This window comes from Vigna umbellata, chromosome 8 (assembly GCF_029865625.1).
Source record: "Vigna umbellata cultivar VRB3 chromosome 8, Vumbellata_1.0, whole genome shotgun sequence".
Classification (NCBI taxonomy): domain Eukaryota; kingdom Viridiplantae; phylum Streptophyta; class Magnoliopsida; order Fabales; family Fabaceae; genus Vigna; species Vigna umbellata.
In genome coordinates, this window is record NC_142172.1 from 45,622,764 (window position 1) to 45,645,357 (window position 22,594).

Sequence of the window (22,594 nt, forward strand, 5' to 3'; positions counted from 1 at the left end):
TTCCTTGCTTGTGAAGATATCTCAAACAACTCCAGAGAACCTTAAACATGTATAAATATTATAGTTCCAAAAAACCAAAACACTCATATTTTATGAAGACATAGTCACCTCAAACAACTCTAGAGAACTAAAACACCCATATCTCTACAAGATTCTCTACCTACATATATAAACATTACAAAAACAGTAAAGTTATAACCATATGATTATGGTCAACAAAGACTCTATTAAACTTAAATGACACATGCAAGCAATAATTACTCACATGTAAGAGAAAAACAAAACTGACCGACCAACCAAGAGAAAAAATAAATTAAATTCAAATTACTCAATTGAGGAATAAATTAGATGAACTAGAATAACTCGTCTCAATAATCACCTTGACAGTTCAAACAAATAGACAAAAAGTAAGAACAAAATAAGAAAAGTGTGAGTTCCATGAAAGTGATCTATAAAAGACTTGTATGTTTTTAAATAATGAAACTTAGTTTATAAAATTTCTATTTAAAAATTTTAATAATAAAATAATTAAATTTTATGATTTTAAAAACACCATTAATCATTTTAGGTCTTTATAATATTGATATAATTAAATATATATTCAATTTTTTATAATAGTTGATATAATTAAATATATATTTAATTTTTATTAACTGTGACGTGTGTTTGTTACATAAAAAATTAATTTTAATACATAATTAATCTTAAAAAAGGTATTTTTCTTGGATATCAAAATTAATTTTCTTTTTAATAAATCACATAAGTTTAAACTTCATTTAAAGAAAATTAATATAATTAAAATTATTATAGTGAGCTAATTATTTACCGTTTTTTATATATTCCTTAAACATATTATTAATAAAAAGTAAAATTGGTATTATTTAAACAACAAATGTTATATTTATAAGATAGGAAAACATTTTAAAGTCTCGTGAGGGAATAAAACTAAATTAAGAATGACTAAAACAAGTAATTTTAATATATATATATATATATATATATATATATATATATATATATATATATATATATATATTCATTACGGCAACAACAAATCTTTTAACTTGTATTTTATTTTTTTATGATTTTTTTAAAATTTGTTATATTTGAACTATTATTTTATGGTGTAAATAAAACTCATGCTAAATATTTCTAACCTTTGACATTTCAATAAAAACGAGAGAGAACAAAACATGAGAATTACACCGTACACACATAATAAAAAAAACATATAAAATATATTATGAAAAATATTTTAAATAGTATATGAAAGTCACTTATACTATTTCCAACAAATAAAATTGACAAATATATCTACATAATAATTTTTTTATAAAAAACATAAAAAACTTTGAAATTAATGTATTATTCATTAATATACCATAATCACATCTAACATGTAATTTAACATAACAATAAATATGTAAAACTTCTATCAAGTAGCCACAATCTATTAAAATTCATTATTACTTATTATAAATATATGCTTTGAAGAATTTAATAGTACTTTCTTTGGCAGTGTATGCATTTAAAAGTTAATTTCAAACTATTATTTTAAGATCACAAGTGTTTTCTATATAAGAGACAACAGACTGGGAAGAAGTATAACCTGATAACCTGAGAGTAAAAATAGAGAACTAGTTTATTTTAATTTATTAAAAAAGAAAAATATTTATTTTAACTATTTTTTTTATAATTTTTTTATAACGCTTTTGTTTCAAATAGTTTTTTAAAATAAATTTAAACAAATTAATAAAATAATAATATATGACTTATTGTACAAAAAAAATTGTTATGAAAAAAATGTTAACATATAAGAATAAACCCTTCTTCACAACATGAAAGAAAATCATTATTAGTTTTATGAACATGAGAAAATATTTTAATAAATATAGTTTTTATACGTTGTTTGGTTAAACTCTTACAAAGTTGTTCTCAGTTTTTTGAAACTAAATTAAATACCTTCTAAAGAAAGAAATAGCTTGATATTCCTTTTTTAATTAACTTATTTATTTAATATAACATTTTAATAGAAAGTTGTTATGGCTCTCTATTTTGTCCTTTCCCAGGCACCTTATCTAATACCGTGGTGGACACGTGTCACTCCAGTCTACACTTCTGCCAATAAAACGACGTCGTTATTCCGTTGGGATACTTCAGTGTCGTTCAGAACACGCACTCCACACTTGGTCTCACAGTGCAAACTTCAGACGGAAGAGAAGAGACGATAATGGTGGGTTTTGGCGGGAAAAAAGTGCGCCAAATGGTTGTTGGTTTCGGCGGCAGTGGCTTCGGTCAGGTCGCTATCGCTGTCGCGGTCTCCTTCCTCGTCCGCGTCTTCGCCGCTCCCGGCCCTGCTCTCTCGCCGGATAATGACCCCGACGATACGCAGGAGAACGGTTCTGACGATGCCGAAGCTCCTCCCGCCGGAAAGGTCACACCGGTTACAATCAGATGGAGAAACATCAATTGCTGCCTTTCCGATAAATCCTCCAAGTCCGTGAGTTCCTGTTTCCTCCTGTTTTTGAATGCTACCTAACGCACTATTGATTAAGCTTGAGTATTACAGGCTTTGGATAATTATTGTAATTATTCTGTTAATCATTTCGTGACATGCAATCTGCATTTTGGTTCTACCTTTGACATTTGCATGTTGAATTTCATATCAAACTTTGTATTAGATGCTTAGTTTTATAGGGATTTGTTGATTTTTTTTGGTTTATTTTTTATAATCTGGTGATTATTGGAAGGTGATGTTAATGAATAGGTAAGATTTCTGCTTAGAAATGTGAGTGGAGGAGCGAGGCCTGGAAGGTTATTAGCCATAATGGGACCTTCAGGTTCAGGGAAGACAACGTTGCTTAATGTTCTTGCGGGTCAGCTCACAGCATCTCCTCGGTTGCATTTGAGTGGCGTTTTGGAGTTTAATGGAAAGCCTGCTTCGAAGAACGCGTACAAGTATGCTTGTTTGTTTATGAGTGTATTTGCTGTACTTTTAATGTTTTCAGTTGCATGCTGAGAAGATTAATTAAGACGCCTTTCATTATTGGTGTAGGTTTGCTTATGTGAGACAGGAGGATCTCTTTTTCTCGCAGCTCACTGTTCGGGAGACGTTGTCACTTGCTACCGAACTTCAGCTTCCCAACATATCTTCTGCGGAAGAGAGGGATGAGTTCGTGAACACTCTCCTTTTCAAACTAGGCTTGGTGAGATTGCTTTTGTATCCCGGAACCTGTTTAGTGCAAAGTGGTTACTGCTAGTATGTTGGAATGTAGGAACAGTTTTAAATAGGCTATTCTGTCAATCCTTTATATTATCCTTGAAGAATGAATTTCAATTCATCCATGGTGATCAACTACAAATCCACAACCACAATTTGTATTTAAATAAATTTTTTCAGCTTTCCTATTTCAGATTTATGATAGGAAATGTGTTCCACTTGCTGATAGTTGTTTTGTACTGATGCTCCCTTTGGCATATGTATGTTTTTTCTTCAAAAGGTTAGTTGTGCTGATACACGTGTTGGTGATGCAAAAGTTCGTGGAATTAGTGGTGGTGAAAAGAAACGCTTGTCCTTGGCGTGTGAACTGCTTGCTAGTCCATCTGTTATATTTTCCGATGAACCCACAACAGGTGATCACATACTTCCAAAATCTGCTTTTAAATTGAATTTACACTTTGCATACGATACAGTCTAGGTGTGTGGCCGGTAAAGCAAGAATATATGCTGGCTTTAAATTAATATTAAGAAATAGTTCAGGGAGATAAGTTTTGAACCAGAACTGGTTTTTTTAACATTGTCATATACTTAAGGGATTTCTTGTGTTTTAATCTATACAACCATATTAGCATGCACAAATACACCTTTTCACCTTTGATGATTTTGTCACAAAATGTACCCCCACCTCCCTTTGTTTTAATATATTTTTGATGTAATATTGTGCAAATGGAATTTTGCAGTTTATTGTTGCTTCCAAATGTGGTCAATTTTTACAGACTATTATCAGCTTTTTCACTTCGCCTATTTTATCATAAAGTTGCTTTGTGTGCTTTCAGGACTTGATGCCTTCCAGGCTGAGAAAGTCATGGAAACTCTACAGCAACTTGCACAAGATGGTCATACCGTTATATGTTCTATACATCAGCCAAGAGGCTCAGTGTATAGTAAATTTGACGATATCATCTTGCTAACAGAGGGTTCACTTGTTTATGCCGGTCCTGCTCGTCATGAACCACTGACTTACTTCTCAAAATTTGGGTTATCCTCTTAATCTTATTAATATTATGCCATTATACATCTCCATGCGATGAATTCTCTTAAGTCTCAATATTATATTGCTTAAAACCTTTTATTTGGTAACTGACTTATTTATACTCAGTTGAGAACACAACCATTTTTGTCTATTATTTGGCAATATTAATTTAAATTGGTATACTTCTAGCAAAGCCAAGAAATCCAGACTAACAATATATTGGTTCGTTGGATCAATCCGTAATCACAATAGCTATCTTTATAGCTGTAAATATCTGAATCAGAGTAAAAAATAGCACTTTGAAATAATTATTAAGTAAACTTTATGCTTAACTCAATCTTATAAAACCAGTTTGATAGTGAGGTTTGCTTCCAATTATATACTGTAAAATTGTCTTATCTCGTGTGATCTCTAGTACATTTCTCATATTGAGACATATACATATCGAACGTGAACTTAGATATTTGTGGCTGGTCCAATAGCATCCTGATAGTGGGTGACATGATAGGTTAAACAAACAACAAATTTTGTCAGGATAGACATCTAAATAAATATGATACTATATTATGAAGTGAACTATAATCTTGATTCAACCCTACAAAACTCACTTGTAAGATGAGTTTTGCACTTATTTATATATTATAATTTTTTTTTATCTCTAGGTGACGTGTGATTCAACAATAATATTATATTATTTTGAAAGAGTTTAGTAGACATATGTTGTCATTGTAAGTTTTTTTTTTTTTTATTTTTTATTTTATTTTTTTACATTGTTAACCTATCATGAATATCCTTGGTATGACTATAAGGTAATTATCATAAAATTTAGCAAGATTGCCACATAATAGTAGTATGAAAAACCTTTACATTGCCGTGTATATGTTATTTATTCTTTTATCTATGAATTTTTTCTCTTTTATGAGTAATTGGTGGGTAATTGTCTATGTAACAGGTACCAGTGCCCGGATCACGTAAATCCTGCTGAATTTTTGGCAGATCTCATATCCATAGACTACAGTTCTGCTGATAGTGTCTATACCTCTCAAAAAAGAATTGATGGTCTTATTGAGTCATTCTCGCAATTGTTATCAAGAGACATATACGCAACTCCAATTAATGTAAACGATCTCTCCAACAGTAGAAAGAAAATCACCCAGAGGGTGGCAGTAGGAAAGAAGAAAGGAATTTGGTGGAAGCAATTTTGGTTGCTCCTTAAAAGAGCATGGATGCAGGTCCTCCCTTTTTTAATTCTGTCTGTCTTCCTTAGGATGGAAGAACACGCATAAATTGCTTGATAGTACCCATAAAGTTTGCCTTCTTGCACAAATTTAAGTATGTTGAGGTTTCCTTATGTCATTTGGTAAGATGTAATCACAAAAGTGGGATTACTATTTATTGTTTTCATATCTGGTATCTTGTGTGGTTAAATTATTTATTTTCTCCACATTAAAAATTCAACTTTTTGCTAGATATATAGTGAAACGTATTTTTCATTCATTGGATTAATGGTTGTCTGGCTGATTAGGCTTCGCGAGATGCACCAACAAACAAAGTTCGGGCAAGGATGTCAATTGCATCAGCAATTATCTTTGGGTCAGTATTTTGGAGAATGGGAAATTCTCAGACTTCAATACAAGACAGAATGGGATTGCTTCAGGTATGTGATGTTCTTGTTTCGTGTTGCTTGTTTCTCATATTTCCTTGCTGCTAACATACATTGCAGAACAACAAAGAAATGTTTCTATGCTACATATGCAATTGTATTCTACAATGTGGTGGGAACCCATAAATAGAATATGGTGTTTCAGATAGGTAACAGGAAAGGGAGAAAGAACATAATGCTGCAGTTAGTGGTGATTGAATTTCAAACAAAAACATTGAGGAACTCTCCTTGTGGTCGTTTCCCTTTCAGCTTTTACTCAGGGTTACCCTGTTCACAACTTGCCAATGCTCTGTTCTCCAAAACTAATAAAACTGAATGACCTTTATACCCTTTCATCTCTCTACTTATCCTTCTAATAGTCCTATCTAAATGTCAGTGCTAATTATTTTTTGGCTCTCTGAATTTTGGCATAGACACCTGTCTGCAAGTATGTATCTGCGTTTTGAGCATACTCAACACGTGAATAAACCACATATATCTGATAAACTGTTCGTTAGAATGTGAAGCTAGTGATCCTATGTTTTCCAACTATTTTTAGATACTTGAGAAGGTGCTAATTAATGGTATGAAATAGTTAGATAGAAAAAATTGAACATGGCAATAAGATAGTAACGATAGAGTAACCATGTTGTCTTGATTGATTATTATTTCATGATGTAAACAGGTAAGTTCCAAGGAGAAAAATGAAAAATATGTAATTTGGTATTTCTGTCATAAAATGTTCTCTTATCGCCACCAAATTTATTTATTTGTCGTGTTAGTTTAATTGATTTTGTAAGGTCAAATTCATGAAATAACAGTGTGTTTTTTGCTTGTTGACAAAAGTAAAAATGTGATGGGGGCCACAAATTAATTGTACAGGGACAGTGTATCCAAAATCTAGAACACTTGACTATTTGAGTTCCATCTTTTATCTTATAATTGTCTTGACGATCACTTTGAAATGCTTTCAACCCAAATCTTGTTATGTTATCAACATGACAATTTCAGTTGGCTAAGTTTTCTTTGCTCAATTACATGGTGAGGCTCACAGGTTACTGCAATAAACACAGCTATGGCTGCTCTCACAAAGACGGTAGGTGTGTTTCCAAAGGAACGGGCAATTGTAGATAGAGAACGTGCTAAAGGTTCCTATTCCTTGGGTCCCTATCTGTTCTCAAAATTGTTGGCTGAGCTTCCCATTGGAGCAGCATTTCCATTAATGTTTGGTACTGTTTTGTATCCAATGGCACGCCTTCATCCTACCTTGCAGAGGTCAGTTTCTATCTTGGCCTCTGCAAGCTATATAGTTTGAATCAAATTTTCCTATTTTACATTTTGTTGGGATAGTAGATTGAAAGTTTCTATAATTTTTTTTATAAAGAGGATCGTCAAATGTGCATGATTTTCTAAGCTGTCCTTCACAATCCATTATTGCCCTTGTTTCGTTTATGAGGATTATTTTTATTTCAGTTCTAAAGGCTGTAGCAGGGGTATACACACACATAGGGGGTGCCCAATGAATGTCCTTCCCTCTTTCTCTTGATCTTTTTTTTTTTTGTATTCATTATAAAAAGAAAAATAATGCAAGGCACAGTGGGTGAAAAATTTATCCTTTGCCAGCATCTGTTCACTGTCCTCTTTTACGCCTTTATTATTCTCTTGAGGGCTTTATTCCTGTTAATTCTTCCCATCTCTTAAAATTAACTTCTTAGTTTGGTGTTTTAGATTTGGAAAGTTCTGTGGCATTATCACTATGGAATCTTTTTCTGCATCTGCTATGGGTCTCACTGTTGGTGCTATGGTTCCAACGACTGAAGCAGCAATGGCAGTAGGTCCCTCTCTGATGACAGTTTTTATTGTTTTTGGAGGCTACTATGTCAATCCAGAGAATACCCCAATCATTTTCCGCTGGATTCCTAATGTTTCTCTGATTAGATGGTAAGCTCAGTTCTGATTTATGAGTTAGGAAGGGGAGTTAACTTCAACTATATAGCTTGAACTAGGAAACGTAACTTGATTGAACTAAATATCCTTGCAGAGTTTAATAATGGTTTCCTTTGCTTTGATACTAATGATTACCAAATTGATTTATGCACACTTTCAGGGCTTTTCAGGGACTTTCTATCAATGAATTTAGTGGTCTTCAATTTGACCATCAACATTCATTTGATATTCAAACTGGAGAGCAGGTGAGAGTAGAATCATGAATCTTTTCATTTCAATTTGAATTAAGGTCAGGTTTGATCGAAATGCAAAAAAGAGAGAGGATATATCGAGACCTTTGGACATCAAAACTTTAGAGAGATCGTATGAAGTATTTAAAAAGGAAAGTGAAGCAGGGAAACATGGTTCCTTTTGGGTTTTTGACTAATATGTACAAGTGAGGGAAGAAGAAAAGTCCTGTCTGAAAGAAGAGACCAGTTACCATCAGTTTTGAATGAACTTATATTTTTTAATGTTACTGAACTATAGTTGTTGCTTGAGTAGTAATGTTTTAATTCTCTCTCCATATAAATGGTAATTTTAGAATATTAACCTGGACTTATAATATGCTCTCACTCACTCAACCATTTCTGTTTAAATTGAAATTAAATTGTGATCTGTTGTCATATCTTGGGTATTGATTCCTGTTACTGGAATCGATACTACCACACAATAATACAAATTACCTATCTGCATTTCCGCTGTTAGAATATGTGGAAAAAGTGATAGTTTATTTATTTTCTATGCGCTTTCTTGAATGCTGATCCAACTCACTTCGGTATTCCCTTCCCTTTTTCACAGGCGCTAGAGCGAATTTCCTTTGGGAAAAGTAGGATCAGGGATACGGTGATAGCACAAAATAGAATACTACTATTTTGGTATTGCACCACCTATCTTCTCCTCGAGAAAAACAAACCCAAATACCAGCAACTTGAAACCCCTGTTGACGACAACGAGCCGCTTTTAAAACTTGAGGAGCTCAATTCTGAACAAGTTGATCAGACACTTGAAGCTCCGCCAGTTGGCCAAGTTGATTCCAACCAGGCCCCCGAGTCACCTGGAGTAGATCTTGTTGGCCCTTTTGTCCTCGAAGGTTTGTAATCAGCTGGGCCTACTGCTGTTCATATCAGATATTCATCTATTTATTGATTTATCTAATACAGGTGCTAAGTAGAAAGATACCTTTGCAAAGGATGACCAGCAAATACTGAGACAGTAAGCCGTTTCCTATAGAACAAGACCACAAACACAATGTGATAATTGGACAACGAAAACATCAGCTAATGCTTACAGGATGTTAGTTTTGTGCCGAATTACAGGCTTTTAGATGTCTTAATAAACAGCGATGGGGTATAATTTGGGACTGTCTCATGTTGGTTCATTTGATTACAGTGTTTATTTTCATTCAATGATCAGAGATTACGTGGAATCATCCATGAGTTGGGTTTTTCTTTACTGTTACTACCGTGACCAACAATTTCTGAAAATTGAGGTTGGTCCAGGTGTTTTTTTTTTCTTTCTATTTAGTTTTGAATTACATTGGCGTAATTGATCATTTCTTCCTACGTAAGTTGTGGGCTTATTTCCCATTTTCTTTCCCGTTGATAACGCGGCTTTTTTCCAGTTACTAATATGATATTTGAAGGGAGAAAATGAACGAAAAACTCTGCCGCTGATAAAAAGTTCAGAAGACAATAAAGAAACGGGAATCGAAATTACTCTCTTTTTACCGATTGGGTTAAAGGAGAGGAATGGAAAATGACTATTTTAGAAGGAGACGCGTGTAGATAAAATAAAAGTAATTTAACTTACATTCCTAAAAAAATTTGTATAGTTTAAATGATAGTTCATTTGTTGTTTTTTTAACACAAATAAGAAAATCATTTTGAAAGGAATACACCTAATTAGAAATTGCAATAAGCCTGAATTTGAGTGTTTTTATTAACAAATTGACAAGTTCAGTATAAGCAATAAATTGTGACAGGATGATGATATAGAATCGTGTTATAATTTCAGTGTATATATCTATTATTTTCTCAACTTATAGGTGGATTATTAAAGTATTTTAAATTTGAATATTTAATTAGGACAATTTATTTGTTTCTGTTTAATGATTCATGTTCTAATTTTCATTAAAAGAATCAAACTTTGCTTTTAAAATTGTTATTCTGTATCCTTTTCTTTTATTTTCCATAGAATTAAACCGATCATGGGACGTTAAATAGCTATTTCTCGTCCCCAAAGATTTGACCTTTGTTAGCGTCATGGTGGTATCACGACTTCAATTTATCAATCTGCGTTGATTTTTTTGCTTTTTACTTGTTTAATTTCCGAATCACGTATATTATTCTTACAATATCATTTTGCTTTAAAATTTATTAAATAAAGCTACCATGTAAAAAAAAAAATCAATAGAGTCATCTGAAACGTCAACATTCAAATAATTTAATTTAATATTGTAGCGTAGCTCTTCGGCTTGGCCCCATTATCGATCATCTTATGATTAGGTATTTTTATTTGATTTAAAAATTGAACTGTCTTCCAAATTGCAATATATTATGGCCATAATGTTGGGCAGTTATGTACAGAACAAACAGAACAAAAGTTATTCAAGACAAGAAGGTTCTCTTAGCGTACGAAACATTCAACTTCAAGTCGATGTGCACGCTACCTTCAACCCCAATTACATGCTCTGCCGTAATTCCCAATCTCTCTTTCTTCGAATCTTCGGTTTACGCCCATTCCTCCACTCCACCGTCCTCCCCTTTCCTTGACCTCCAATATCACTTCCCATGCTATTTTACACACACACACACATTTATAAATAACACATTGCATTCTCATCCCCATAATAACATTCCAATCACAATTTTACCCATTGCAACATTTGATCCCTTTGAACCATTTTCAAGTTCTAAAAAATGCAAGCAACCTCTCTACGTTCCCATGTGTTCTTATCAAAACCTCTTTCACGAGAACACAAGGTGTTCTCTAATGTCACCACACCTCGTAGGAGCTTAATCTGTGCATCAAAAAGTGACTCCTTTGGGCACCACTACGAGGGGAAGATGGTGGACGACAACATGATCCTTCTCAGAATGCGAATTCGAGAGATTGAGACACTGGAAACGAAGGGTAAAGATTCTTCCGACTGGAACGAATGGGAGAAAAAGTACTTCCAGAATTACGATTCAGATGTATGTGAAGCAGTTGGAGTATTGCAAAGAGTGTTAATGAACACTAGACCTTCTTTTGCACTTGCCACATTCGCTCTTCTTATGCTAACCACGTCAATGTCAATGTTGCAACTTGCTTTTCATCTCGTAGGGTACGCCAAGGGAATCCTATGATATCTGAAAAGGGCAATGGACTGAGATCACAAACCATCTTCTTAATTACTTGATGTACAAATTATTTGCATAGAAACAAATATTCTTCTTTCAAATATTAAAAAATAAATTATTAAATTAAAGAAAGTATGAATGCCATGTAACTTCAAAAAGAAAACGTAATCAGAAACAACATATAGAATTCCTAAGAATTTGTTATTATAGGCACAATTAATCCTTATTCTATAAACATCTCACGCAACCTATTCTAAGCATATTTCATAGAATTATATATGCACACGTATATGGCGTGTGTTTTTTCCTGAAAGAGAAAGTTTTGCGATTGGAAACAGCAACAGGTTGATAAAGCAAGCGTTTAAAATTTCATAAAATGATTATTTAAAGAAGTAAGAAGAAATTGGAACTTACATCAATTAATATTTTTATCTGAAGTACGTCAATGTCGTCACAACTTAGAAAGAAAAACATACGAAAAACTAGAGTTATTCTAGAATGGTGAGTTTGATAAAAGATAATAATATTTTGACAATATTTTAACATCATCTACAGTTATTGGTCTAAAATTACTCCACAATCAATAATAATAATAATCATAAACACTAATATGAACCAATCATAAAATGATACATAAATGATATTAAAATGTTGTAAAAAAAAATATTGTAAAAATATCCTTATCATTTGGTAAATTAATTAACCTATTCTTTCATTGTTAGCTTCATGTTGATTAAGATTGCAGAGAAGGTCTATTTTTCTAGTCTCTCTGACAACGTGCATGGCTCTAATTATGAGCAGCTTTTTCTACAAAAGTTCGTTTCTTCCTCAACTTAATGTCTTATATTGGTTAAAATATAGAGTCTGAAAAAATTACGATGGTAAGAATAATTCTATTACATTAGTTATAGAAATGATTAAAATGAAAAGAATGTCTCAAAATAAGTCGTAAGGTCTATCTTTATTAAAATAAAATTGAAAAGATTTATAAAAGTTGTAGTTTTACAAACCCAGATAAAATGGTGAAAAACACTTCGAAATATCATAAAATAAGAGTAAACAACACATTCTAAAAATTTATTAATATATGTCATCGGTTAAAAAGTGTTAAATATGAAGTGAGGTTGACAATTTTTATTTTTATTTTATTTTGAACGTACGCAGAAAACTGCTCATGCCGACTAGAATATATATATATATATATATATATATATATATATATATATATATATATATATATATATATATATATATAAATTTTTCAACAAAGAATTATAGCCACAAAACTATAAATATATGTTCCCTTCACTTTGACAATTTCTAGTACACGTTTTAATTTCCAAGAGACTACCAATTATCTGTATTCAAATAATTAATGTTGCTACTCAGAAGTCAACACCTCTGACTTTATAAATTGAGTATTTATATATATATATATATATATATATATATATATATATATATATATATATATATAAAGGTTTTCAATTAAATAAAAATACGACCACTACTAAAATTTAAGAAAAAACATAACTTAAAAGGCATAGGCATTTCAAGTTTTGAATTATACAATTACATAATCCAGAAGCAATCTTATTTAAATATTTATTCTAATTGATAATATTAATGTTTTCAATTTTATACAAGATGGTGTAATTGTTTCAATTCCGAGGGAGTGATTATTTAATAAGAAAAATATTGAACTACTTTTAAAGTCATACATGTGTGCCTCCGTGTGTATTCCACACATCACTCCTCGTGATGATATCTTTTAAAAAAAAAATTATACTGCAGTGACTGTTCAAAAATAAATTATATATCGTATTAAAATTATTAAAATCAAATTTATTAAACTTCACCATGTTTATCATATTTATAAAACGGTAGCCTCTTAATCTCATCACACGATACCGACAAGAGTTTAATGATTATGCACGGTTAATATAAAATATTTTAATAACCTTAGCCGTGTCTGTATTTGTAATTTTTTAAATATTTAACGTGTGAAAACAAAATAATCGTAGATATAAAGTTTCAATTTTTCAATTCTAAAATATAATAGAAAGAAACAAACATTTCTTAATATTCATAATTCATGACTAAAATAATAAAAAAAACACTTTAATAAAAGTAATTACTTCACAAAAAAATAAAATAAAAAATTCAAAATAAGCTTTTATAATTAAAGATTAAAGATGAAAGAAATATAGAAGTAATACATACATACATAAATAAATCTAATTTAAATAAAACCACTTTGTATTATTAGATTGGGATGCATAAAATATATTTCCTACTGATAATAATGGAGTTGAAAAGAGAGAAATGTAGATTAGTGCAGGTAAGTGTGGTATTTATATACTCTTTGGCATTAATTACTTGCCCAACATAATTTGGTGTTTCAATTAATATTATCACTTAATGTCATGGTGGATCCATAAATAGGAACCTTCATCAATCATCATCATCAACAATACGCAACACACTAATACTATAATTTACTCATAGATAAGATGCAGAGAACCTGAACCTTAAAAAAAAAAAACACTGAATTAAAGTTGACATTACAATACAAATCGCCGACATCATTGTTTTTTTTCTTTTTCTTTTCTTGTAATAAAAGTCAAGCCTACCCTATACCCCTTTGCCCCACACTCTAAACTCTTATTTTTTACACTTTCATAACTCTATTTTTCTTTTCTTCTATTTAATCATATATTTTTTTTACACCATCCATCATCCAGTTACGTATTTAGATTGCTTTTCTTCATCCACGTTATATGATGTTGTAGAGACAAGTTTATCGTTCTCAATTATGTTGTATTGCTGTTTCTTCCGCAACTCAAATATTGGTCGACAAAGTTAATCTCGAAGAAACACTTTCATATATACAAATGATGCTTTTTAAGTCGTAAGCATAAAAATAACTGTCACTGTTATTAACTAAAAATAAGATGAATTTAAAATTTACTTCTCTTCATCACTTTGTATCAGATTAGTTTATGCAACATCGAATCACATACCCAAACCTTCCACAAGTTGTGCTTTAAAATAGTACAAGTCAACAACGGTGCATCCCATTAATCTACAGAGAAGTTCGAGGAACTTCGGGGTTACTCCATTTTCCACAGACACGCGTCACCTTTTGGTGCATCCCATTAATATCACTTCTTTCTACGAACGAATCCAGCTACACTCTAGAAACGCGCTTTCACCAAGACATTAATTAACTGCGGTTTAAAATAAACACGGTTTTGGCCGCATAAGGTCTTTCCGTTGCAAAAAGTGTTATGATCTAATGAGCCAAACAAACAGAACCTTCTCCCAATGCCTATAAATATAACATCATTCCTCTTCCACTCCCATCACCAAATCAATACCACACAACCAAACTTTACATAAAAACATGCAATCAACATGTTTGATCAATTCCTCACGAATCTTCTTCCATCCGTTTTCATCTTCAAAGTCATGTTGTAGCGGTGGCAGGAAAAGTTGCTGTTTATCTCCGATTAAGGCTTCGATGAGAGGTTCAGCAGATCAGAATTTCAGTGGAAGGTTGGTGGATGAGGGCATGATAACACTGAGGAAGAGGATCCATGAGATGAACATGATAGAGAGGAACTACGAGCCACCTGCAGATTGGATGGATTGGGAGAAACGCTGTTATACAAAGTATGACTCCATGATTTGTGAAGCACTGGGAGTTTTGCAGACGCAGTTGATGAATACTAGGCCTAGTTTGGCTCTTGGAGCCATGGCTTTGGTTGCAATCAGTGTTCCAACTTCTTCTGCTGTGGCTTTCTTTCATTTGGTTGAGTTCGCTAAGGCTGTTCTTGCTGGAGTTCATCCCTCCTAGACCACAACATTTTTCATTACGATTTACATCTGTTGAATAGTGGTTTGATATTTGGAAAAACCATTCAATTCATCTCAATTATAAATAATAGATTTTCATTTTACCTATATAACTCGTAATTAGTAAATGTTATGAATTGACTCTCTTTGTAACTGTGATCTCTTGCTTTTACTTGAAGAATATCTCGTCGTCATCAGATTCCTAACTCAAAAGGAAAATACACAACAAGAAAAGGGTGTTTCTTACTTTCTTTCCCATAAACAATTGATTCCATAAATCAAAAAAGCTTACTGAATCAGCCTCTATGCATGTTACTTTTATTAGTTTATTTGTTATGAAAATGATATTTCAATATCTTAGATCTCCAGCGATAGGTCGAGTGTCTTCAAAGGTAGGTTTTGAAAATGTAATACCAGATAAATTAATCGGATTCGGAACTCTGCGAATTTAGAAAACGAAAACGAAAGGAGGAATGGATTTTGCTATTTCGGAAAGCGTTTGGTTAGGTTCAGAGAAATAAAAGAAAAAGAATAACATTTAAGTTAATGCAGAAAAAAATAAAACAATTGATCAAATATAAAAGAATAACATTTCAGAAATTTTAACTTGTTCAACTACACTATTTGGTACTTTCTACAAAAATCTTTCACAAATCTCAATATTTCAATTAGATCAATTTGTCCAATTCATTAATTTAAGTCTTATTCATTCGTTCATGTGTACAATTCAAAATTTAACACTAATTATAAGTGTTGTGTTGGAAATCAGTCTGGATAGAAATGAAAAAAATAGAACACTACATAAATATGAAAGATCCATTAACATATTACTTTAAGATTTTGGATAGAGAATAGAAATGAAAAGAATAGAATACTATATAAATATGAAAGACTCATTAATACATTACTTTAAGGTTTTGGATAGACAATAATGTCTTCCAATTAATAAAATTTAAATCTATTATACTTCTTTTAAAAAAAAAGATAAAAAGAAGAAAATTTTTAATTAATTATGAATGGTATATATTCGTTAGGCAACCTTTTTCCTTGATAATTAAAAAAATTATAATAAATTATTAAAATACAATGACTATATGAGCAACAAAGTTATTATTTTTCTAAATCCAAATCAACATTACTCTTTTTCTGTCTCCCTCTTAGTTTATTATAAATAACAAATAGAGTTTTACTTATTTCAATCCTCTGTACTACTATTTTTATATCATTAAATTATATATTAATTAGGAATGTGAAAATGGATTGAATGAGTAAATCAACTCATGTTACATTGTTTGTGTAAGGTTGAATAGGAAAGAATTCAATATTGTTTTAAACGTGACATATTTGAATTAGGATGAAGATGGGTTGATAGGTAACCCACCAATAACCAGCTTTTTATCATTTTGTCATAAGTTTATGGGTTAATTTAATTTATTTGTTTGTTAAAGTTATGTGGATTTACACTTTAATTTAAACTATTTATCTGTATAATAATGATATGTAAAATAAGTGGATATTTTGATCATGTTACTATAAAATAAAAGAACAAATTTGCTTAAATTATTTTGGTTGTAGCACAAATATATAATAAATGCATTCTTAACCGAAGTGACCCAAGACCTATCATAGATTGAGTTGGATTATAAAATTTTTATTTAAAAAAAAAGAACAAATTCATATGTAATGATCCAACTTATATGAAATTATTCACTTTAACACCCTTAATATATTAATATATATATATATATATATAATACAAAAGTGAAATTAATATAAACACTAAATTTAACTCATTAAAATAAGGTAGTACAAATACAAATAAGACTCGTTTATGCTAGTACTGATAAAGCATATTTAAATATGTCTCTTCTAATTTCCAAACATTGTAAAATTTAAAATTAATGAGAAGAAAAACCCTTATACAAACATTTCTATAACCATTTATTTATAAAATATCGGTTAAGACTAATTATTGACACTTGAAAATAAAACACCTCGTTTAAAATTTTTAAATAATAAAACACTGGTTAAATAGCTAATTTTTTAACATGTATTATTAGGATACTAGTCAGCAAGTCCATTTTATAGAAGATAACCCATTTTTTTTCCTTCACCATTGCCTCCATCTAAAATGTATGAAAATAGAGTTCTTTCTTCTCACGCTAATTATACACATGGGTGTCACCCTCGTCAATTAACAGGTAAATTAGTTTATAATAAACCGATACTTTAATCTGAAGATTGTAAGTATTCATTATATGTTATACTTGCAAGATACAAATAAAAACCATAATTTACTATTTAAATTTCAAAGTCTACTCCAGATTTTTCACTGCACAAAAAATTTTGCTGATGAAACCATCATAGATTATAATAAATAAATGAAAAATAAGTATAAGACAACATATATTGTTCATATTATAATCTCCAGTTTCCTACACTAGGAAAAACATTTGTGGCTACAGATTATTGTCCCTTTCACAGAACGATGCGTTCACAACATGGATTTTCCAATTTGTGCTTCATCGTTTCAGATGCAAAAGATGGTCTTTTCAGGTATAGTAGATTCCCTTGGCAAACCCTACAAGATGAAACGCAAGTTGCAACATTGACATTGACATGGTTAGCACAAGCAGAGCGAATGTGGCAAGTGCAAAAGAAGGTCTAATGTTCATCAACACTCTTTGCAACACTCCAACTGCTTCACATACATCTGAATCGTAATTCTGGAAGTGTTTTTTCTCCCATTCGTTCCAGTCAGAAGAAGCTTCATCCTTGGTTTCAAGCATTTCAATCTCTCGAATTCGCATTCTGAGAAGGATCATGTTGTCGTCCACCATCTTCCCAAAGGAATCACTTTCTGATGCACAGATTAAGCTCCTACGAGGGGTGGTGACATTAGAGAACACCTTGAGTTCTCGTGAATGAGGATTTGATAAAAACACAGGAAAACATAGAGGTTGTTTGCATTTTTCAGAACTTGAAAATGCTTCAGAGGGATCAAATGCTGCAGTATCTAGCTTTGTTATTGGAATAGTACTGTGTGCTCGTGTGTACAATATAATAGAAAAGGATGCGAAAATGTGCGTATGGTGTTGTTATTGCAGGTTAAGGAAACAAAAATAGTTAGGCGGAATGGTAGATACAGCGAAAAAAGAAGATTGAAAAGAACGAGATTAGCAATTAAGGCAAACCAAATAAATTACAACTTGATGGACACCAGAGTTTGTCCATTTATTTCAATCTTTATCTTTACTTTCAAGAATACATTTCGACCGAATTCAGGCACACCAATCAACAAAAAATTAAAATATACATCCTCAAGTTTGAGTTGTTAGAAATTTGTTTTTCATTAACTCTCGTAGATTTTCTAGTAGTATAATTATATAAATTGTTCACTCAAATGTTAATAAATATTTTTTTTAACGTCAAAAAATATAAAATAAGGAATAGGCTTTGAAGTGTTGCAACACTTTCAAGAACACAGCTTAAAATTATTCAACCTATAGAGATACGCACAGAAACTAAAGACTACATAATACAGCATCAATGAAAATTATGCTCTTTTCATATTCTATCTCATTAATTCAATATATTTACAAACTTCACTTCTCCTTATCAGTCATTCTATCCTTCATAATGAGTACGATCTTCACGTGAACTGACTCGGATTCCATCTTCAACCATCCCATCTGCTCTTCCACTTCTACTCCATATAAAAAAAAGAGTGTAACTGTAAGTAACATTCACTACCAATCAGTTCAAATTTAATGTAATTCAACTTTACAACAATTAGGAATCTAATAATGAAGATATACAATTGTTAAGCATAAACAAAAATAGCTTTACATCTACAAATTCAATAAACTTGGACAATTGTTGGACTTGGTAAATATTAGTACCTCAACACGTCCACTTTCATATCTATTAATCCAATGGACTTTAAGTTCTACAAATAGCATTGTGACCGCTCCCAAAATCGTATGTTTCTTGGAATATTTCATCACCAACTCCTGTATTTGATTATTTTTCAAGTATCTCTTTAGAACAAATATTGGGTAAATAGATCTCCCACACAACCATATATATACCCTTTTACAAATTCAATTTGCATGTCACTGAATTAAAACTAAAGTAATTAAACTTCCAAATATATCACATATCTAGTGACCCATGAAATGTCACATACTGCTTCGCCTACCAAATCCTTCAAAGGAAAATTTTCCCTTTCGAAAGCATCTGTTACAACATTAACTAGAACACTTGTAAGTAAAACACACTGTAAACAAACATAAATTTTATAGTAAGAGCAGCACCTGAGCATTATCAGAAGTTGACAAACCAGTGGCCAAGCGGCCAATGTAGATCCACTAGGAGCCTTGCCAGTACTTTCGTAGATGACCACTATTTCCAAAGTTTCTTAAAGAAAATAGCTTGTTAACGGATCAAGACCATGCTTAGTTAAAATAGTTCAGTTTATCATACAGTAAGGATCTCATGTCAATCTATTACATCAAACAAAGTAGAAAGGTTAAGGGACAAAAACATGTTTTACCATATAGATGACCTAAGATTTCGTTTATTATAGTATTTCCAAATATTTTCGTTTTTTTTTAACAACATTCAACAAAACATGAATTTGGCAGAAAATTAACAGGAGCTCAATAGATAGAGGAGCTGAAGAGGCCCCTTCAGTCCAAGACGTGACAGTCACGACTGGATGCAGCTCCCGCATCGTTGTATCAGAAGCACACCACCTTTATTGTTACATGGACCGACATTTACATTGATGGTGAGCTCTTGAACCAACGAGTCAGCAGCTGAGTCACAGCCGTCTTCACCGCCTCGGACTGGACTGAAGTGAGCCCCTTCGGTAACCCTCAAGCAATTCACCACCCACATGGACAGTAATAAATTCAACCGACTCTATTAGCTCATCACAGACAATATGCAATCACATGCATGCTGGTGTTTGAAGCACAGCAAAGTTAATATCAATAGCGCAAAAATAGGAAGAGAATTATATACATCTAATTTACTGAGTACTGAGATATTCGTCAAAGGAAAAAGCTACCCATTTAGAAAGCAATGTAGCCCTAATGGCATACCATTTCTTGTGGGCAAAGACACTGTATTAGCAAGATAGGGACACGAAGGAAGAAGAGGAGATGAGTACACAAGAATGGACTATACGAGGAGAGGGAAAGGGTCTATTTAAAGAAGAGAAGGTATGGGATATTTTGGGACATGCAAATCTCGAAGCAGGGTGAGTGGAGATTCTGGTTGAGGGCATTGATGATGATGGTGTTGAAGTGAGGCCTTTTCAATTCATGAAGACAAGTCTTTAATTTCGTACACTTGGTTATATCTAATCAAACAGCTGGATGGCTTAACATTATCTATCTGTGACACAACACAGCTGTCTCAATGGCTCTTCCATTGGTCTATCTGACACCTCTTGCTATTTCAACTGTACTTGTATGTAATTAACCTAAATCAGTTTGTACATTTTCCCGTTGCTCATTTTGTTGTTATTGTTTCTTTTAATTTGTCCTGGCCTTATGAAAACCAGTTAACTCACTGTGTACATGATGCTCTTTCTTAGTGTTTTTTTATAAAACTTACATGAGATTATAACTCTTTGTCCAAAGAAAAAAAAAACACTAATGATATCTCCTAATGACCTTACTAGATAATAAGTTCATTACAATATTTTATAATCTTCTGTAAATAATGACTCCTCTTGTAATGGAGTTGATTTTGCTTTCTTTACACAGGCAAGTCTGATTTGTATTTGAAGGTCTTTCTATTTGTATGGTGAAATTTCAACCAGTTTCATCATTAATACTGATAAGAAAAAACTCTGAAACATAATGCTAGATTATGTTAATGGATCAAAGATTCGATCAAGATTTTACTGACCCAGCTATAATGATGGTGATGAATACAAATATGTTCGTTGTAACAAGCGCCTGTTTCTTATCAGTGGCTAATTGACTAAAAAGAAAAGGGCTAAATTGATTGGTAGATGCAAAAAGATGTTGATAATTTCAATTCCAATCTTCAATATTTTTTTTTTTATATGAAATTTAGATAGATAAAACTTTAAGTATTTTCAAAATAAAAAATTACTCAATCCTTTTCACTGGTTAATATAAATTTATAGAATTCTTTATTATACTATTCTTTAAAATCAGCTTTCTAACTTATAATAAATTATATTTTGTATTTATAAAAATATTTAGAAATAACTTTAATTTGCTCTAATAAATATTTACTATCTAGTTCAATTGTCATACATACATACATTAATGAATATTTACTGTTTGACTTAAAATTACTTTATTAATCATTAATTCTGAAGATTTATCAAATGTGTATAAGAGAAATTATATATATATTTATATATCATTCTCCATGTACGGTGGGAATAAAGTTCAATCTCAATATGAATTAACACGACATTTAAAAAATAATAATAATCAGATAACTTATTTTTAAAGCTTGTTGATGAATTAAAAGTTTGTATACTTATTGTGCCTAAATTATTATACCAATTTAACATTATTTTATATCCTTTATTAAAATTGAAATAATATGTACAAATATGCACTAATTATTTATTTTACAATTGTTATTCTTTTCTAAAATCTCCCACACAGTTAAATTAATGTATAATAATTACTAAACTATTCATTACTATGCCATAATTATTAAATGTGTCATGATTATAATAATTTATAAAGTATGATTTGATTATAATATTTATATATATAGCAATTTATTCTGTAAAGTTTCTTTTCTATTCTCTTTTTTCTGGATGTAATAATATATTATTCTATCATTCTCACATTAAAAAAAATTACCGTTTGAAGATGTAGTGTCTAGCAATAAGAAAGAATTTGTATAACTCAACCCGCTAAATGAATTTTGAAATTCAAATAAGTTAACAGTAATTTGATGAAGTCGGATTGGTGAAGAGAAAAAGGTATGCTCCGATGCAAAGAACTAGTTCCCAAAACCAAATAGGTTTTCTCGATCAGACAAATTTCTACCGAAACTAGTTATTTCCGAACCACCTCACATGCTTCATTCTCAATTGATTCATATCTTCCCTTTCCGATAAACTCACTCTTTCTTGCAGGTGACAAGCACAGATAAATAGCCATTGATGTTTCAGAAGACCTATCAAGTAGTCTCCTCATAAATCAAGTTGGGGAATCTTTTCTTTTATTTACACGTCTTCTCGGCCTTGTCCTTTCACTCCTTTCTTTTTTTCCTTTTTTAACTTTAATGAAAAAAATTTAAATAATCAAAGATTTCTCACTCATACCTTTGTTTTGTTTGAATGGTGTGAAATAAAATGATTGAGTGAAAAAAAAAATTGTATCCATTCAAAGTTGAAGTTGATGAGTAAGTGTGACGATATTAGAAAAAATGTAGATGACATTGTAAAGTTTTCCGAGATTCATCGATAGTGATTTGAATTCATTGAATGCAAGCAAACAAAG

The 22,594-nt window shown here is 31.3% G+C and overlaps 3 protein-coding genes across 5 annotated transcripts; all 3 read left to right on the plus strand.

Moving 5' to 3' along the window:
* The first annotated feature begins 2,150 nt into the window (after positions 1-2,150).
* On the plus strand, positions 2,151-9,451 carry ABCG7 (ABC-2 type transporter family protein). Of its 3 annotated transcripts, none has more exons than XM_088096288.1 (12): positions 2,152-2,500; positions 2,768-2,958; positions 3,056-3,206; positions 3,501-3,633; positions 4,057-4,258; positions 5,206-5,485; positions 5,779-5,910; positions 6,950-7,170; positions 7,624-7,836; positions 8,003-8,087; positions 8,683-8,974; positions 9,045-9,451. In XM_088096288.1, the coding sequence occupies exons 1-12, from the start codon at positions 2,231-2,233 to the stop codon at positions 9,053-9,055; spliced, it is 2,181 nt and encodes a 726-aa protein (XP_087952414.1). In that variant the 5' UTR covers positions 2,152-2,230; the 3' UTR covers positions 9,056-9,451. The 3 variants fall into 3 exon arrangements, with proteins under 3 accessions (XP_087952416.1, XP_087952414.1, XP_087952417.1); XM_088096291.1 differs by having other exon boundaries at positions 2,358-2,496; XM_088096290.1 differs by having other exon boundaries at positions 2,151-2,500; positions 8,683-9,451.
* Positions 9,452-10,416: 965 nt separating this feature from the next.
* LOC124834671 (uncharacterized) lies at positions 10,417-11,444 on the plus strand. The gene has a single exon (XM_047309421.2). It carries the CDS (start codon positions 10,803-10,805, stop codon positions 11,229-11,231), a length of 429 nt encoding a protein of 142 aa, XP_047165377.1. The 5' UTR covers positions 10,417-10,802; the 3' UTR covers positions 11,232-11,444.
* Positions 11,445-14,517: 3,073 nt separating this feature from the next.
* Positions 14,518-15,255, plus strand: LOC124835962 (uncharacterized). Its single transcript, XM_047311010.2, has one exon. The coding sequence runs from the start codon at positions 14,632-14,634 to the stop codon at positions 15,082-15,084; it is 453 nt and encodes a 150-aa protein (XP_047166966.1). The 5' UTR covers positions 14,518-14,631; the 3' UTR covers positions 15,085-15,255.
* Positions 15,256-22,594: the final 7,339 nt, after the last annotated feature.